The sequence below is a fragment of the Eleginops maclovinus genome, chromosome 22, assembly GCF_036324505.1.
Source record: "Eleginops maclovinus isolate JMC-PN-2008 ecotype Puerto Natales chromosome 22, JC_Emac_rtc_rv5, whole genome shotgun sequence".
Lineage (NCBI taxonomy): Eukaryota > Metazoa > Chordata > Actinopteri > Perciformes > Eleginopidae > Eleginops > Eleginops maclovinus.
In genome coordinates, this window is record NC_086370.1 from 6,513,849 (window position 1) to 6,533,428 (window position 19,580).

The 19,580-nt window shown below is 38.3% G+C and overlaps 1 protein-coding gene across 2 annotated transcripts; it reads left to right on the forward strand.

Annotated features, from left to right (window-relative positions):
* The first annotated feature begins 2,029 nt into the window (after positions 1 to 2,029).
* Positions 2,030 to 12,544, forward strand: asrgl1 (asparaginase and isoaspartyl peptidase 1). Of its 2 annotated transcripts, none has more exons than XM_063874165.1 (7): positions 2,030 to 2,068; positions 2,851 to 3,051; positions 3,780 to 3,922; positions 6,423 to 6,577; positions 7,967 to 8,088; positions 10,297 to 10,407; positions 11,428 to 12,544. In XM_063874165.1, exons 2-7 carry the CDS (start codon positions 2,865 to 2,867, stop codon positions 11,640 to 11,642), a joined length of 933 nt encoding a protein of 310 aa, XP_063730235.1. In that variant the 5' UTR covers positions 2,030 to 2,068; positions 2,851 to 2,864; the 3' UTR covers positions 11,643 to 12,544. The 2 variants fall into 2 exon arrangements, with proteins under 2 accessions (XP_063730235.1, XP_063730236.1); XM_063874166.1 differs by lacking the exon at positions 2,030 to 2,068 and adding an exon at positions 2,097 to 2,111.
* Positions 12,545 to 19,580: the final 7,036 nt, after the last annotated feature.

A 19,580-nucleotide genomic window follows, 5' to 3' on the forward strand; every position in this document is an offset into this window, starting at 1 on the left:
GGGTGTTGTAGGACCATGATACTCACTTCGAATGAAGCATCTTTCATTTAGAAAATATTTGCTAAACAAATAGGTTATAACTAAAAGGTAATATTATGCCTACAGTATTGTTTGCTCTCTTAATGTGGTATAACACTTCAAAGTCTGCTGACTTAACATCTTATTTTAAACCTAGTTTATGTTAATTAAATGACTTAACAGACATTTATTTAAATGAGATTACTTTAATTGAAAATCCTACACTTCGATATATTGTATGGGAATGGATCTTTCATGTTTAATAACTTCATCTAAATCCTTGCTTTTTCAATTAAGTTTGAACTATATACGTTCACTCGAAAATGTTATAACAGAATAACATATGATAATGTGGGTTTATGCCTTTATTAGCTTTTAAAGAGTAAAATAAAAAAATTGAGATCCAGTTTACAATGACTCACCCTTAAATCTCAATTAAGCAATGGCATACATTGAGCCATCACCTTTAACTTTCATTACACATTTCTACACTAATATTTAGGAGCGACAATTACATAGGGATATGAATGGAATTGTAATATAAGAAAATAATGCAATCAATTTAATAGTGTTTAGCTTACCCATTATTTCAGTAAGTCAATGAGCAATAGACAAAATGTAAAAAGTAAAAGTCTAAAGAGCCATTTTCCAGTAGTGTATATGAAACCATTCACAGCAAGAGTGTTTGCACCCTCTTCTTCATCTTACTCCCCCCTCCCACCACTCATTGCGTGTGAGAATGACGCGCATCCCCTTTTTTTCTCCTTCCTCACCCTCCCTCCCTCCCTCTCTTTCCCCCACCTCTTCCTTCTGTCCTTTCTTTTTATCCATCCTTCCAGCATTTCCCAGCTCCCACAACACACAGACACACACACACACACACACACACACACACACACACACACACACACACACACACACACACACACACACACACACACACACACTGAAAAACAATCAGAATGGAGCCCGAGGTTTGCCACATACATGCATGGCTGTAGGGTGACATTTACAGTATGTCAGTGAATACCATTTGAATCATAGGCTGTGTGAAGAGGTTTACCTAAAAATGTGTATATGACAAAGCATTGACAACATAAGCTGTAGAGACAAAAATAATTAATTGTGTCACACTCATCTAAAATTAGTAACACATTTCCTTTATTGGAGTATTTTTAGAAACACATTTGGTAAACAGCTGATATCTGAAATATCTCTCCAGAGCTAGAAAGTCGACATTGAAAATGTCATACAGTTAACTGAAAGACATTGGATTATTCCTTATTTTTCTGAAACCTGAAGGGTCATACACACTGTGGGCATAGTAAAATCAGCTGGATTTGTATTTCAGCACCATGGTCAGCTCCTGAGCTCCTGAGCTGACCATGAGAGTAAAGACTTTAAAAAGACAACCAAACATATAATCATCTTCATTTGACGCCATGCAAACGATTACAGAAGGCATGCACTACTTGATTGGATTGCTCAACAGCTTTCAACCAGAGGACGGTTCCTTTTCAGTCCAGTAATCGCAAAAATAAATCATTAGAAAAAATAGCAATGATGAAGGGAGTTATCTTTTTGTGCATGCCAAGACAAGTTTTGATATGTCCAGATGTAACGAAGCCTTTAGTAAAGGGTTGTTTGATAGGAGTACCCTTGGTATTACACCACAACATATTTGGAATTACACAGCAGTTACATATTGCCAGATGTTTTACAACTCACATTCAACGTATTGCTTGTTTGTCATGTTTTTTATGTTTATAATGAGGTTTATTATGTGTATTGGATTGACATTCGTTGAAGCAAACATCGACAAATAGAAAAAGGACATTATTTTGACTCACAAAAAACAGGTTAAAAGAGGAAACTAGGCATTATCACAAAGATATAACAAAAACATTTCCTTAATGTCTAATTAATTTCATTAAAAATACTTAAAGTTGAATGCTGCGTGTTGGTGGTATTTTATTTTGAAGGTGTGATTTCCATATCCCGGAAATGATATTGCTTTTCCTGAGCTTTAGGACTCCTCAGCGATATTTTGGTAAGAGTGGTGCACCTTGCCTGTTCTCCGACTTGTATTCACGGTGTAATTTCAAATGTTGTGCATGCTGGTTTTGGTGTTGCATTTAAATGTTATTCTCATAGCTTGATAGCTAAAAGTGTAAAGCGTCATGTTAGCAACCCGTTAAACTGCAAGCAAACAGGCTATGCTTTAGGTGCGTGAGGTTACTTTGGCTCTGGCTTGACTGAACAACGCGACGACCTAGTTACTAGTGGAGTTTAAACAGTAGCCATGTGCCTTTGTTATTTAATGACAGTTAGCATATACCTCCATTATACCTGAAAAAAACAGTGTATGCTTGTTTACCTTAAATGTGTTTGTTTATCATGTAAATGCATAATACACGTGCTCCAATTTAACAGCAGACACATTTTCACGCGACAACAAAGTTAGTTCGAGTCCGAAATGATGCATTTTCAAAATAATTCACCATGTCTTTATTTATTTATTTTTTGACTGGGTGGTTGTTATTTTAAAAAACCCGTTAAATTAAATAGTTTTACAATTGGGTGCAGCTCGAATTGTGTGTTGTCAAAGCGGTTTATCTGAGAGCAAAGGTCAGATAAAAGACCTTTATGATTTTATTTTCTCCAATATATTTGATCTACTAGACTACAATTTAGTGAAGCAACACAAGTTATTAGAGTGAAACCAAGTCAGTTTTGCAGGTCACTAAATTCACACCATATTACTATTGTCCTTTATGTTACATGTAGCTCCTTCAGCATTTAATGATCTGTGTTATCTTTTCACTCTTCCAGCCCAAGTGAAGGACATGTTGCCAGTAGTGGTGGTACATGGGGGGGCGGGTCAAATCCCAAAGGATCGGACAGAGATGTCCACTGCGGGGGTGTGCTCTGCCGCCCGAGCCGGGTACACCATCCTCTGCGGAGGGGGCAGCAGCATGGACGCTGTAGTGGAGGCTGTGAGTGTCCTGGAGAATAACCCATGTTATAATGCAGGTAATGTTAAATCACTACTCGAGGAGCGAGAGGCTATTATGCTTATGCAGCAGAATGGCCTCCTTCTTACACATACTGCATTGTTTTTCTAATTGATGATGTTTACATCAAGTAATCTACATATCCTAATCTGTATACCTTACAAATACTAATCTGTAAAAAAAAAAACACAACTGTCACTGCATTTATTATTTGAGTTAAGTTGGTTTTGTACATGTTCTATACCTTAAATGTGAAATCTATTTGTCCATATTTGTTTTGGTACATGAACATGTAATACTGTTCCATTAAATGTATATAATAACCATAATAGCAAAGTAGAAATACACTGTATGAACACATGTATTCATACTTACAGTACACATCTGTACATATCTACACAAAGAAATGACCATAAATGCAATTCTTATTGTTGATCAGCTTTTTTAATTAAAGCTAACTTGACTTATTTAATACTTTAAAAAGTGGTGTTGATAAAAATGCAATACATTTTTTATTCGGGGTGTAACTGTAAAACTTTAAAGGGCCAATGGTAATTACTGCCCCTAACTAGCACCACAACCACTTTGCACTTGTAGAAATATGTGTTACTCCTATGGACAAAATGCTCTTAATTATATTGATCACATACTGTATATACTCCCAGGATTATTTACATAAAATATTATTAAAGATTATTTTTCCACAAAGGCATACCTCTATCCAAACATTTTCAAATGATGTTCCAGGGTGTGGGTCAGTGCTGAACATCAAAGGAGAGGTGGAGATGGATGCCATTGTGATGGACGGGAAAACTCTGGGTAGCGGTGCTGTGTCTGCTGTACGCAACATCGCCAACCCCATCCAGCTAGCAAGACTGGTCATGGACAAGGTGTGTACCATTTTAAACCTGAAAGAAGTAACAGGGTTTGCGAAGGTTGCATTAAAAATGTATCACATTATAATTACTTGTTAGCTGTGAAAAAATATAATTAGTAACCTAATCTAAGTGTCACAAAATTAAAGTTATGTAACCTGAAGATTACTTTCCGTTATTTTTGGATTATTTCAACGCTAATAAATTAATGAAAAAACAAATATACAAACAAATACAACAGAACAATATTACCTTAAAGGGGCCTATTGTGCTAATTTTATGGCTCGTGTAGTTTAAATAATTATCTGTAATTATTTACGTAGTGTGACAAGCACTTTACATAAGCTATTAACTCGAAATATACCTTTAAGAAAATACGTTTATATAACGTGTTAATAAGGTCGGGGCACCTCTCTCTAAAAAGAGTGAAAATAGATAGCTTTATTACTTTATATCAGTCTCAAATTCTGAAAGTCGGAGTTCACTCTGTGAACAGCGGCTGGTTTACCTCTCACACAAAAACACTTAACAGGTTCTTTATAAATGAAACATTTATTAACTAACTTAGATTATACAACACTAAAGAAAACATAAGTATCATAGAATAATATAAATAGCTAATGTAGGAAAGGAAGGTTAGACAATATAAATGGACAGTGTATCAGATGGTTTGTGCAAATACGGAAAGTATAGTTGAAACTCTTAACAGCTGAAATATGCAGGAAACTATTTGGGGAGTTTATACCCTAATCTAACCTGAACTTAATAGCTAGAAATGAGCACAACCCAAGTGTAAGGAATCCGTGTTGCCTTACTGATGGATGACAGTGTGGTTGCCGTGCTGGAGGTTGATGTAGACAGCGGGCGAACGGGGGCCTGGTGATGGTGGCTGGGTTTAGCCAGCGGCATGCGTTCAGATGCAGCCCTGTTTGGGCCTGGACTTCCTCCCTCGTGGCGGCACAGTTTGAGGCCGGTTGTGTCGTGTGGCTGTGGACTTTGCATCTCGCGACCACAGTGCAGCAATTCTCAATTGCGGGTCGGCATGTCTGGAAACTGGCGATGCGTCGGCGCTGTTGTCTTCGGCCTCCAAGATGGCACATGGCATAGAACAGCTGGGTTCATTCAAAGTCTTTAAGCGCATCTTCTGTAGTCAACTTTAGTTGCAAAGACGAGAGTCCGTTGAGGTAAAGTATTAAGAATGTAACTTATACTAAGAACTTAAGAAGAATAAAGGAGGTGAGACAAAAGGAGTCTCCCTGGGGGTCCTTGGGGCGTCACAGGGTCTGTGACCCGAGGTGATGTGGCTCCCATCATTAAGAGGTATAGGAGTAGCAAGAATAAGAGCGTAACAAGAGATCGTAACGAGAGCGTTTGAACGTTTGAATCTGGGGTGGTTTTACGTCATACTCTTCCCAAGTCATCAAACTGATCTAAGTGAGTTTCCTTAAGAATGAACTTTCTTGATATGAAAGACATGTTTTAAATGTCTAACTCTCCCACATCTGACATCTGCAATGTTTTAGCTGTTAAGAAAGACTAAACACAATACAGATCGAATGAAAATTACAGTAGTTACAAAGTAACTCGATTTTAACCAAATAACAGTTAAATCACCAACATGAAATCATGCAATTCTCATACATCAAAATTCATAGGTGAATACCTGCAAAACAAGGATTTATGGAATAAAAGATTACACGTTAAAGTAACTTCAAATCTGTGTTCCTTTGGAAGTTAACCATATATCAGCATCCAGCTTGCATTCCTTTGTTTGAAATTTCCCCCACAAACCGGAAGTCTGGGGGAAGGGATACAATTGCTGACAGTCACTGAAGGCTCAAGTCTGTGTTTACATAATGGCAAAGTTTCTCTGTCGCTTTACAATGTCTGTGATAAAACTGTCCGGAGGAGGGGTAAAATGGCTGACAGTCACTGAACCATCAAGTTTTTGTTTACCTCATGGCAAAGCTCCTCTGTTGCTTTACAATGTCTGTGATAAACTGGAGATCATTGTCTATGAGTGTCCTTGTGATGTTTGCCCACTCTCAGAGCTTCTCTCAGGTGTGGTTCACGCTTCCATGCTTTAATGTTCAACAAGCTCTTTATTTTTCTCATACTGGCTGTGCTGCAGCGACCTATTTCGCCCGATGTCTGAAACCAGAGCCCATTCTGCTCTGATTGGTGAGCTGGCCGGCTCTGTTGTGATTGGTCTACTGCTTAGAGCTCCCACCCCCCCCTTAGCATATCACGTTAAATGTGTTGGAGCACTAGCCAAAAGAATCCTGAGTGTTACATAGTGATGTCACTTTGTTGGTGTAAGTAAACAAAGGAGTCCGATGGAGTTGTTTCAGGCAGGGGGGAGTGTGTGTGAGAGAAACTCTTTCTGTAGGGAACTTTGTGATTTTAGCCTTTGCAGACCATTTACATGCACAAAAACACACTACGGGAAAGGCAAAACCCCAAAAAGCTGAATAGTGCGTCTTTAAGGATGTGACCTTTGATTGATTGATTTCAGACGAGTCACTCCTTTCTGACAGCAGAGGGGGCCAATCAGTTCGCCCGTTCCATGGGGGTCCCCGAGGTGTCTCCTGAGTCCCTCATCACTGAGTACTCCCGCATGCGCTGGGTAAAGAACCTGGCGCCTGATGCCAACCCTGTGGAGAGCCAAATGTGAGTCACCACTTCTTTAAGCTTATTAGCATTTGTTCTAAAAATACTCCGATCCATCAGGAAGGTAACAGAGGAACAAGATCTGAATCCTGCTGAGACTGCATACTGGGGGAGAAGTACTGTAGTCGTTTAAAAAATGGTTATAACATTTTGAAAATGCTCTGTTAAACGCAGAAATAAAATCTGAGCTAACAGAAAAGGCTCTGTTTTAGTTTCATACACACAGTTGAGTTCAATACACTATTTTATGAACATAGAGGTTCATCTGCTGAATTAAAAACAGAACAAATGAACCAAAGAAAGTGAAAAGCATGAAGCAGATTCAGGCAGTAGGCGTATACTTGCAATCCGTTACTCCCTAAACCTGCTGAGCAGACGAATCAACAATGTTAGGACATTCAGCAGGAGCAGTTGGGGAAGCTCCTCTGGATGTTTGTTCAGGTGTTTTTACTGAGACTCAGGGTTTGGGGAAACAGGACCCAAGTGCAGTAAAATGAACGGGAGGCAGGTATGGGTCCAAACAAACGGCGAGCTGTATTTAAATTAAATCTGTACTTTCAAAGAAAAAATAACCACACCAACACTAACCAGGGGATACAGGGACACTGGGAACAGGAGCAGACAGACGGTGGACAGGAACAGGCAGGTAACATTTACAGGATCAGGTAGGAAACTATGACGAACGAACAAGAGACAAAAGGGGAAGTGAAACTTAACGTGACACAAGAGGGGAAAACCTTTCAAAATAAAACACACAACACAAAGACATGACAGACACGAAACCAGGATCATGACACAGGGTCACTGTTGGAATTCATTGTTATTGCTTTAACTGCAATTTCAACAAAAGAGCAAGTTCCAAACGTTTCCCACTGAGCAAAGTGAGGATCTAATACTCATACACAATTCTAAGATTTAAAAAATAAATGTAATTTTTGCAAAGATAACCTATCATTTCTGTAATGCATTTATACCATTGAATACATTTAGTTACTTCTTGGACTCGAATATATGGTTATATATTGTCTAACTAAACTAATGTTAATATCAGAGTGAAAATGCCGTTGTACATTTTGAACATGATCAATATTACATTGAATTATTTTTAAAGTTATTGATTATGTATGGCTCATTTTAAATACCTAAATGTAAAAAGAATTTAGAAATAAAAATGTTCCCTCATTTTTAACTGGATTTTTTCATGTGAATCAGTATATATGAGGCCTCTCAAACTCAGGAACTTATATTGAATTCATTATCATGTATATTGATGTTATAATTGTGGTATGTTTATCCCAATTCTATTTTTTGTTTCTTCTGTGTCCTGATTTATAAACGTTTTATCAATATAATTGTTTTAAAAAGGAGATTTTTCGCTGTTCCGTGCAGGGGGAAGATGGGCACGGTTGGAGCAGTGGCGGTGGATTCTGAGGGAAACATCGCCTGCGCCACCTCCACTGGGGGGATGTTAAACAAGATGGAGGGCCGGGTGGGCGACACACCCTGCATAGGTCAGTCCTCACACCAACCATTTTGAATTATGCGCCTTTAAGAGTGAGCAGGAGGTCTATTGAGGTCAATATCACACCAAAACATTGGAAGGTGTTTTTTAAGACTCATCGTTTTCCAGCAGCTGACCTTTGACCCGCAGAAGTTGTTTGTTAGTTAGTGAACAATGTCTGCTTGGTTAACTATTGACTCTGAGTGTTGTGTCTGCTAACAACTTATTGTCCAATACTACAGATAGGTGTTGCATTGGTATTACTCTGTAGTTGCTCAATTATTTTCTGTCAGGATACGGTTTTATTTCTTTACATTGCCACAAAAGTATCAAGAATGGTTTCAGATTATGTTCTTGGCAAAAAAAGTATAAATATCTGCATTGATTGAATTATGTGGGTTTTTTGTAAGAGGACATTGTTCAGGTTCATATTTGTATTTTGTGCCTCTACTGGGACATGTCCCCATGCTTTAATGTTCAAAAAGCTCTTTATTGTTCTCATACTGCCTGCTGTGCAGCACCTGTTTTCACCCTCTGTTTGAAACCAGAGCCCAGTCTGCTTTGATTGGTTAGCTGGCCGGCTCCGCTGTGATTGTTCAACTGCTTAGAGATGTATCGCAAATGTCTGTCCCCTTAGCTTATAATAATAATAATAATAATAATAATAATAATAATAATAATAATACATTTCATTTGTGTAGCACACTTTAACAACGTCATCTCAAGGTGCTTCACAAGTCAATGGCAGTAGAGTTAAAAAAGATCTACAAAACATATTATCACGTATAATGTGTTAGAGCACTAGCCAATAGAAGTGTAAGTGTTACATAGTGACGTCACTATGTAAGTGAAGTCAACAAAGGAATCCGATGGAGGCGTTTCAGGCAGGAGGTGAGTGTGTGGGAGAGAAACTCCCTCTATGTAACTTTGTGCTTTTAGCCTTTGCAGACCAGTTACATGCACAGAAACCTATAGAACACACTACAGGAGAGAAACTCCAAAAAGCTGAATAAGGCCTCTTGCAACAAAATGAGATTACATCAGGGAGACGGACTCTCAGAGGTGTTTGATTCTTAGGTTTAATCAACAGCTTCACAGGGACTTTGGAACCTTCAGGACATCTAATGTGTCACTCTGAATAAATGATTGATCGGACTGTTTTGGGTCCGAGTTATAGTCTCACTCTGAAAAACACGTCTATACCAACAAAAGCTATCTGCGAAAAGGGGCATCAAACTAGGTTAGATAAAAAGCAGTGTTGTAAAGTAAAAAAAGTACCTTGACTCAGGTACTGTACTTAAGTACAGTTTTGTGGTACTTGAACTTCTACTCCACTACAATTCAGAGGTAAATTGTGTACTTTTATTCCGCTTCATTTATTTAACACCTTTGGTTACTTTGCAGATTTGGATTAATGATGTGAAATATAATCAGCCCTTAAATCAGACTTTAGTTCACCTGGAGTAAATTCAGCAGCTACCCTGCAGTATACAGAGTCATTCAAACTAGCTGCGCCTTTACCAGCTTTAAGAACACTTTAATGATCAATCATTATAAAACATATCAGAGATATTATTCTGAAATGGACCAATCTGCAGAATAAGTACTTTTACCTTTGGTACTTTAAGTATATTTTGATGCTAATACTTTTGTACTTTTACTTGAGTCATTGCAGGACTTTTACTTGTAACATAGTATTCCTACACTCTGGTACTTCTACTTTTACTCAAGTACATGATCTGAGTACTTCTCCCAAACAGCTTGCATCAAAGGAGAATAAAGGGGCAAGATTAAATAATAACAACTACCAGATGGTCAATAAAGTGCCAAAGTTTGCTAAAGTTTTAAACACCACTTTAGTACATTCCAAAATAAAAGCAGCTCAACATCAGCCACCTAGTGAGATTGATGTGTAATTGCATCCTGATACCTGCTATATAAACTGCTGCTCTGTAATCCTTTGCTAGAAGTTGTTTGTACTTTCTCACAACGTCAGCAGAAGTCTAATTTCCTGGAGAAAAGAAATATGTTGCAAAATGAAACTTTAAATTATAGTCCTATGACCCCCTTTTGCCGCAGCTTGTTACAATGTATAGCTTACAATACCGTCACAGCCAGAATCAGAAAAGGTAATGAGACGAAATATAGAAAATATTTAAAAAAGAGAATGTCACTGATTTTTCTTCTTTTTTTTTTTTTGCTTGATTTGTCCCTGCAGGGAGTGGAGGTTACGCTGATAACCTGTTTGGGGCAGTGTCGACCACAGGCCACGGAGAAACCATCATGAAGGTTACTCTGGCCAGACTCATCCTCTTTTACATAGAGCAAGGTAACACAGTCGTTATTTCTGCAGTGACATAAAGTGCCTCAAACCAGGCGATTTTTGCGAATAATTGAATAAGTGTATGGCTTGAATTACTGCTCTCATCAGTGATTTTAAAATGTATGTTTAAAAAAAGGGAATTTGGTTTAGTTTTAACATTGAGAGGGACACATTCTGCTTCTTCACTGGGAAATATTCAGGGTTGAACTCTTCATTTGCTGTTTGTTGATTAGTTTTATGCACCAATTCATGGCGGAAACAGCTTTATTTATGTAATTTAATTGAAATGTAATTAAAAAAAATAAATATAATGTGGTTAGGCTCTAAGACATTCTTTATCAGTTATTATTAATACAAATAAATTATAATAATAAGTAGTATTTGTATAGCACTTTTCATTCATCAGGTGCAGCTGATATAACCGTCTAACACTTTAAGACGCAGCAGTAAATGTTAAAATAAAACATAAAACACAATGACATGGCGATCCCTCTGCAAAATAAAGGAAGACAAAATCAATGAATAGGATAAAATGTAAATACCTATTATATAAATAAAATTAAAATAAAACCCAAATAAGACAATAATAATAAATAATTAATAGGAGTTATAAAGGATGATGATTAAAACACCAACTTAAAAGGGAATGTTGCTAATAAAAAGTCAAAACCTATGAAACCTATAAAATAAATTAAACAATATAAAAATAACCAAATAATAAAGACAAAAAGACCATTTAAATGCGGGGTGTTGCTCATTTTAAAAGATGTGTTTTTAACTGTTGTTTAAAAATGTCGACTGATGTCCACAATTGTTGTCACTCCAACAGGAAACATATGTTTGTATTGCACTTTCATTACAAAAGTGCAATACAACAAAATCATATCTCTCTTAGGTGTTTTGATCTCCACTCACAGAGAAAGTGATTTGTTCTTCACCAATGTTTGAACAATAGTTGACCCCTGACCTCTTCATGAACACTTCTTCCTGATTCAGTACCTTATTGCCTCTCTCCTCTGCTCTCAGGTCAGTCCGTGGAGGCTGCCAGTGATTTAGGCCTGGCCTACATGAAGTCCAGAGTCAGTGGTCTGGGGGGCGTGGTGTCGGTGGACCCTCAGGGCCGCTGGGCCGCTCGCTTCTCCAGTCAGCAGATGTCCTGGGCTGCAGCGCAGACTGAGACCCTGCACTACGGCCTGTACGCTGGGGAGCACTTCACCCAGAGCCTCGAGAAGCCACTCTGAATTCACTGAAACAACAGTATTTTAACTTTACGTGATACAAATAATAGTATATTTCAGTATTGACTAATAGTTTTGATATACATTGTTAATCTTTTATTTTGTGATCAACTCAGTGAAGATAGAAAGCTAAATTTGGTGTAGATCATCGAAATCAATTTCTCTTTAAATGGAATCCTTCGCCCATGCACTAGTGACAAAAATAGCAGTTCATCCAATGGCTGCGAGATGAGAATCGTTTTCATATAACTTTTGCACACCGTCCAATTGCACTCAAACATTAACTGTGAAAAGTTGCTCATCAAAATATCCCATTTTGCCTCGAGAGAATTTCTTCAAACTTGACACAAATGTCCACTGGACTCAAGGATTAACTGATTAGAATGTGGGGGTCAAATCTCAAGCTAACTGTGGCCTGACAAAACGGATTTTTGGCGATAACAAGAATCACAAATTAATACATTTAATATTAGAATGTCACACAAATGACTTATATTAGGAAACTATCAAGTGATGACATTTTTGACAAATAATGTAAACTGCCATTTGGCTGGTTGGCATACAACCACATGGTGCTAATGACAGTGGTATGCAATCGTGGTGTTATTGGAGTCTTATAACAAATCTGTTTCCAGACGGGCTTTTGATGGAAATATGCCTTTTTGTAATTGAACGTGTTTCTTACCTTGTCTCTATATGGTATAACGAAAGACTTCTAAATGACTGTGCCTAAGGATATCATGTCTTTTAACAACAGAGATTCAATGTGATGATTTTGTAGTACTGTAATGTGAATCGCTGCTATCACTCCAGTGTTTGAACCAGAGCCAGTGTTTGTGATATTCAATGCTGGAGCTTTGTGTTAGGAAAACACAGTTTTGAGAATAAATGCCTTTAATCCCTGACCATTGTGAGTTTCATGCTTCATTTACCCATTGAGTCTGTGTGTTAGGATGCACTCGTGTGTTAAGCTTAGTCTGTGTGTGTGTTTCCCCCCTTGATCCACTCGGTGGTGCTGTTGAAATACAAGTCAACTCTGAAACACTCACACTTGCATTTCTGACTGATTTTACGCTTCACATGATCATTTCAGTTCATCTTTGCCAAGCAATTGTATAAATAAACGTGTTGCTATTTAAATTATGTCCTTGAGCTGGAACCCTCAGAAAGCTATTGTTGAGGGACTATAGTTGAAAATGGAAATCATGTACAGAACTGCAGTGTAATTGTGAAGCAATGAAAAACCTGTTTCACCGGTTCCTCAACAATAAAACACTTTTTTTTTTAAATGCAAAACTGATGCCTACAGTTTGTAAAAAATGTTAATGAAAGGGGCCCTATTGTAGATAGATGGAATCGGAGGATGAAACCCTCTTTATTGTCACATACATGCACACAGCAGAGCACACACAGTGAAATTGGTCCTCTGCATTCAACCAATCCAAGTACTAGGAGCAGTGGGGAGCTATTGTGCAGCACCCGGGGAGCAATGGGGAGGGGGGATTGGAGGTGTCCGGTGCCTTGCTCAAGGACACCACAGCAGGGCCTAGGAGGTGAACTGGGACCTCTCCAAGTAGCAGTCCACTTTCCATATTTCAAGTCTGTTTGGGGACTTGAACCGGCGACCCTACGATTCCCAGTCCAATACCCTACTGACTGAGCCACTGCTGGACATTGTGCTCATATTTGCTCATATTTGTATTTGTTGCCCCTTCTGTGAAATGTCTCCATGCTTTAATGTTCAGAAAGGTCTTTATTTTTATCATACTGCCTGTGCTGAAGCACCTTTTTCCACCTTCTGTCTGAAACCAGAACCCAGTCTGCTCTGATTGGTTAGCTGGCCAGCTCTACAGGTCAACCCTTAAGAGATGTCCCACCCTGTGTCCTACAATACAATACAATGTGTTGAAGCACTAGCCAATAGAAGAGGGAATAACATAGTGATGACAATGTCATGTTAAAGGCATTCACAAATGAATCACAAATAAACACTTATACAATAAATTACAAAGTATTAAGTATAAGTATCGATCAAAGAGACATGCCAAGTGCTTATTTTTTAAAACAACGGAAACGATTGATAACATTTTTGTATTAGCTACTTTCACTTGATTTACACCTAATTACTTTACTTGCTGCACTCAGTTGACCCCTGAGATCATAATCAAAATCTGCTCCTGTTTTCCAACATGAAGTTTCCTCTTCTCGTCTGGAGTGTAACACCTCAACACATTCTGAGCTCTCATCTGTTCTCTGACACTTCTGACAGATCAGTGAAATTTGACCCACAGCGCTCCTCTCCTCTCCTCCCTCCCTTTGTCTCTCCGCTGCCGTGTTTGCATTCTCATGTATACGAAACACACATTTGCTTACACACACAAACACTACCTTTCTATTGCGCATGGTGTCTTCAGTAAAATGCTGCGTATTGCCTTGCCAGTTAATAATAACTTGATCCAATGTTTTAGTAAATAAAAAACAATAAAATACCTAAAACACAAAGGTTTCATGACATTACTGCATATACATTACTCAGCCATGACCAATAGTTGGACATGATGCCATCAACTTTTGATCAGATGTGCTCCAACAGTAAAAGTATAAACTGTGAGAGGGAGATCCCCTGTAGGTCACACACCCCCACCGCTGGTTTTAGTGTCAACTGTTTTAACCTAACCTAACCCCACATCCTTATGGTGCTTTGAGTATAAACACTTTTTTTACAGACATTTAATCTGCATCTAGATCCTTATACCAGCAGGTTTCTCTTCCTCTGTGTACCCTAAACAAAGCAATAATGAGGGTTGTGGAAAAAGCCAACAGCATGAAAGTGTTCTCTCTTTTCAGTTTGAAAGAATGAGTGTGTGTGCATTCTTGTCAATAATATAGAAAGAGTGTATATGTGAGAGTAGTCATTTGACTTTTCACACCCCTGAGACTGAGGAAATGTTTGTGAAGTGAGGACATTTGGGTCGGCTCTGCCTCCTTCAAGGGGCCAGCTCAGGGTTAGTTTGTGATTGCTCGGGGTAACCCAGACAGCACGCAGCGCGCGGACAAAAGCTCTCCAACCCTGAAGGCTCAAAGTGGACCGCTGACAACATGGCATTTGTTAACTTAGATCAGAAGCAACAGTTTATTCTGGATTTACTTACTTCATTGTGTCTAACATGTGTGGCCTAATTATGCCTCACATCTACACCAGGTTATTTTACCAATAGTGTTGTGTAGCTACATTTAAGTATGTAAATACTTCTTTTATGATATTTAAATGCTTGCTGGTGTATTTTAATAATTGTTCTTGACCAGTTTATTTCTTTATTAGATTGTGTTATGAGACAGAGATGTTAGCATATAGGAGAAAAAAGGGACTTGCAATGAAATTCATCAAAGGTCCAGCTGGATTTGGACCAGGGTTGTTGTTTATGGTCAAGGTCTTAGACCAAGTACAAACTTTCAATTACTTTGATATTTACAATTCATTAATTGTGTAAAGAAACAATATAACTGTTTTCCACACACACCTCTAACTACCGCAGTCTGACAACACAGATAAAAGTGGATAATCCCAGATGTAATACTCTGAGTCCTTCGGTGAGACAAACGCCCAGTCAGCTAGCTAGCTAGCTAGCTAGCTCTATCAACGTTATCTCACAGTACCAAATCTGGGTGCAAAATCCCAATAAAATTAACAATAGCTTCAATCCAACACTGGTATAGCGGTACGATTATTAAATATTGAAGAAGAAAAACACATGTTTAACTTTTTACTGTATAGTGTTGTCCTTAGCCTACCGCAGAAACCGCACAACTTGTATATAGCCAAGATGGCAATGACTATCACAAGTTTCCAGTGTTCCAAATAACTTTTAAAAAGCTGAGTGCATAATTTGAGTACTCATAGTACACTTCTTTTTCGCCATACATTGGTAGGCTACCCACTTGTGCACTCAAAACAGCACATGTAAGTTCAGGTCCACAAATTAGGACACGTCAATGTGCTCATACAATGAAATTGTGCATCATACACTTTACAAAAGCCAAATTAACACGAATTTACACAAAGCTGGACCCCAACTGTGATAAATGTAAATCAGTGCGAGCTGCTTTAATTCAAATGTTTTAACCATGTTTCAAATTCAAATGGACGAAGCATTATGGTAGTGCTAGATAAAAGGCCGGTTCACTTGCTTGAAGTGAATATATTTGCACTTTCCTTGTTGTTCGGAGTTTGATTCTCTATTTCTATTGCACTTATTGTAAGTCACTTTGGATAAAAGCGGCAGCTAAATGAAATGTTATGTAGGAATGTTTAATTGCAGGTGTATTAGTTCAACATCTTTTAATTGGAGGTCAGAGTTTTGGTTAGGAGTAGAGGTCAAGTGAGGCTCTTGAGAGGGAGAGGTGTGCCCTTTTACATAACCAACGCTACAAGCCAGAGAATGTCTGCACATAAAAGGAGACGTGCTATTGAAACATTCCCAGCTGATCCGTGCGGAATGAAAAGGACATCAGCACACAGCTGACCTCCCAACACTCAACAGGGAGGAGGCTGATGCACAGTTTGCAAGGTGAGAGAAATTTCTTAAAAGGTTAGCTGGGCAACATCTGTATATGTGGCTGTTAACCTGTGATTCTGCAATGTGAGAGTTTGCCCCGCAGTCCTACAGCTTCCCGGCTGAGTCAAGTTAGACATAAGAAGATGACATAATAGCGGAAGTATTACGTAATAAAAGCGTTATTTCTTCTGCAAAAGTGACACTATTTCATGTTAAAAGAGTGGCATGAAGTGGATAGGGAAACAGTGTATCTTTATAACATGTCATAATCAACTTTCTATGTATTGTTTATATTATTTTATGAATTCTGCTTTTATTGTGAAAAGAATGACCGGAAATGGAATCTTGTTGCGTTCCGATTCTTTACACCGGTCACTGAAAAGGGGGCCGGACTCTGTTCAAGCTTTCTTCCTACAAAAACCTCCGGAGTTTAAAACGGACAGTGTTAACTGGGACAGAGGAACCATAGGCTTAATAAAGTTAAATTAACAATAAATGTGTGAACTCTTTATCCAGAACTTTTAAGTGTTAGTCATCATCGTCAAGTTCGCCTCCTATTCGTGGAGTCGCTGAGGACAAATGAACGGCCAGCATCGAAAGAAGAGCTAACACACTCCTTTTAATTTTATTTTTCAGTTATGTAAGTTTGCGAGGGATGGTGGCTGCTATTTAAAACCCTCCTGAAGTATATAAAGCTGCAGAGATGACCCGCTGTCTACACGTTTTCATGGTGAGTTCACTTACCTCCGGACTGTTTCCGCTCTCTTGCCCAACTCCCATCAGTGAAGATGGAGTTAGCAGGGCTTTAAGCACATTACTTACATTATAGGAAAGTCGAAGAGAATGTAACTACTAAAACATATACATCCACAATCTGGCATTAATTTAATATTAAAATAGTTTGTAATGTTGATGAAAACTAACTTTAAGTTGATCTGTTTTGTTTTGCCAATCTTTTATCTTAAAGATAACGGTATTAGAAGAAACTATAGTGCTCAGCCCTTTTTGGCAAAAAGTATACAAAGTGCTTTCAGATAACATTAATTCAAGTCTGTAATTAATGGCACAATCACATTCAAATAAAGGCATATCATCAGCCCAGTGTCTAAACTTACATTTTACTTTCACTAAACATTCTGCTTTTATATAAATAAACGGATTCCTGACTAATTAAACAGAAAAGAGCATTTCAATTTAAAATGTTTTACTTGCCACGCTTAGGTGAAGAAATGATGGAATCAAATTGCGCCAATACTTACTCTAATTATTTACATATTTACCCAGACATTTGCAAATCCAGCACCATAGCAATTGCACAAAGTCACACTGATGTAAAGAAATCAGGTCATACACTGATGAATCGTGTCTTTAAATCTAAGATATAAGTTATCCTTGAATAAAGGAATCAGTAGATCAATAGGAGGGGATAGTTTCTGCTTAATACTGATGATTTTCTTTATTTTTCTTAACTTGGGAGTCCTTTTCAACCGTGTCTTTATTTGCCACCAGGTCACTGAATAGTCAACATCTAAAAGTTCAATTAAAGGAGCTAATCAGTAATCAGTAGTGGGTTGCATATCACAGTGACCCTCTCGGCCCAGTTTATTCATCCGTCTCCTTCCTCCCTTGGGATGATGGTCGGTTTGGTTCCCAGGCAGAAAGAGTGTGTGGAAGACTGAGGGAACATCTTAGGAAAACAGTAGGAAAATTGTAAGTAAATCTCTAGCAGTACAAGGAAGAGAACTTCAAAAACAACATCCTTGTGTTGTACCTTAAATGGGGAGTATATGGTTGCAAAAGTCATTCAGGAAATCTCTTAAACTCTGTGCATGTTTGCTGTTAAATGCTTCGGTTGCACTTCACAATCACTTTTTAAAATTTTTATTAGTGCAGTATATCTTTCATATTTTAGAAAAATCGCAACTACTTGTGTTGTCTTGATTTTCCTTAAAAGCTAAGAGGGTACTAATCCTGTGGTACTTGGTGTTATGTTATAGCATGTAGCAGCAGGCCAATGATCTTCTAAAATGTGTATGGTTGTGCCATCGGTGTGTGATTCTGAACACTTGATGTAGACTTTTAATCTGAATGTACAAAAGCCATTCTTGAAATCCATTGCTCCACCAGTTCACCAGTAACTTACTGTAGGTTTTACGTTGCATAATGAAAATGCGCTGTAGGGGCTACACAGGAAGTCCTCAAGTTATTTGAATTGTGTGTGTGTGCCGGGTTGTTTGTGTTGATACAGGCCTCTGAGCTCTTTGTGTTTGAGGAGGGGTCTCCGGCCTCGCATGGCTGACCTCAGGGTTTCCATGGAGACAACCTGTTGGACTTCCTTAATTCTCGGCCCATCCCGCAAGACATTACAGGGCAGGGATCTTAAATCAAACTGAAAACGGGAGTGTAGGTTGGGGAAGAAGCATACAGTCTGTGGCAGGAAGGCGAAAACAATTCTATTTCTTGTGGAATTTTAAAGTAGTATAAAAAAATAACGCAACAAAGAGCAGTGAGTTTAGGGATTGAAGGCAATGCTCAGTGTCAAAACTTCATTTGAATCATGAGTTTCCTTTGTTATCCTTTCAAGGCACACTAATCAAATAATATATTTGATGAGTGAATAACTGGATATGGTTTGCGTAGTTTAGCTTAAAAATGGGGGTAATCTGTTTCCCTCCAAAATAAAAAGAAACAGTCTAACATACTAACTACTGACCCATATTAAGCTCAACAAACAATATACCAATTGTTTGATTTGTTTACAAACAGATATGTTTTGTTGTGGTTTTCAGGGTTCTTACCTGCTAAGCTAGCAATGCTAGCCTCTTTCCCTGCCTGGAGTTCCTAGCCACGCTATCTCAGCTCCTTCTTTACTTTATTTACAGACATCTGGGTGGTATATTATGTTATTACATCTACTGAAAATAACTATTTTTACAAATGTTGAACAACTTCTTTAAACCTTAAACAACTGACATCAAAGTAATATGAACTAAGCAGAAATGCATGAGCCCATGTTGCCTGTGAACCGTGTGCAAAGGATAATCTACATGTTAGTGGGCATTGATGGACAAAGACCCTGGGTTTATTATCAACTTCTCCAACATCATTGCTAAACATAGTTTCCTGCTTCCCCCTGGTACTCTGCACCTTAGGGTGTCGAGGGACATCAACCTGCAGGTTTTTTTTTCGTCCTTTAGCAGTCAACAGTGTTAATAATCAAAGTTCTGGTTTTACGGGCCACCAGCTCAGTTAGTGATCAGGACCCTGATTGGAATATCCACTGGTCCGTTAAACTGCTGACAGAGACTGATATACAAGGTCGGAGAGGGAGCTGAAGGCAGGATGAAGGGAAGGGGCAGGATCTGGGCTATCAGATAAAGAATGG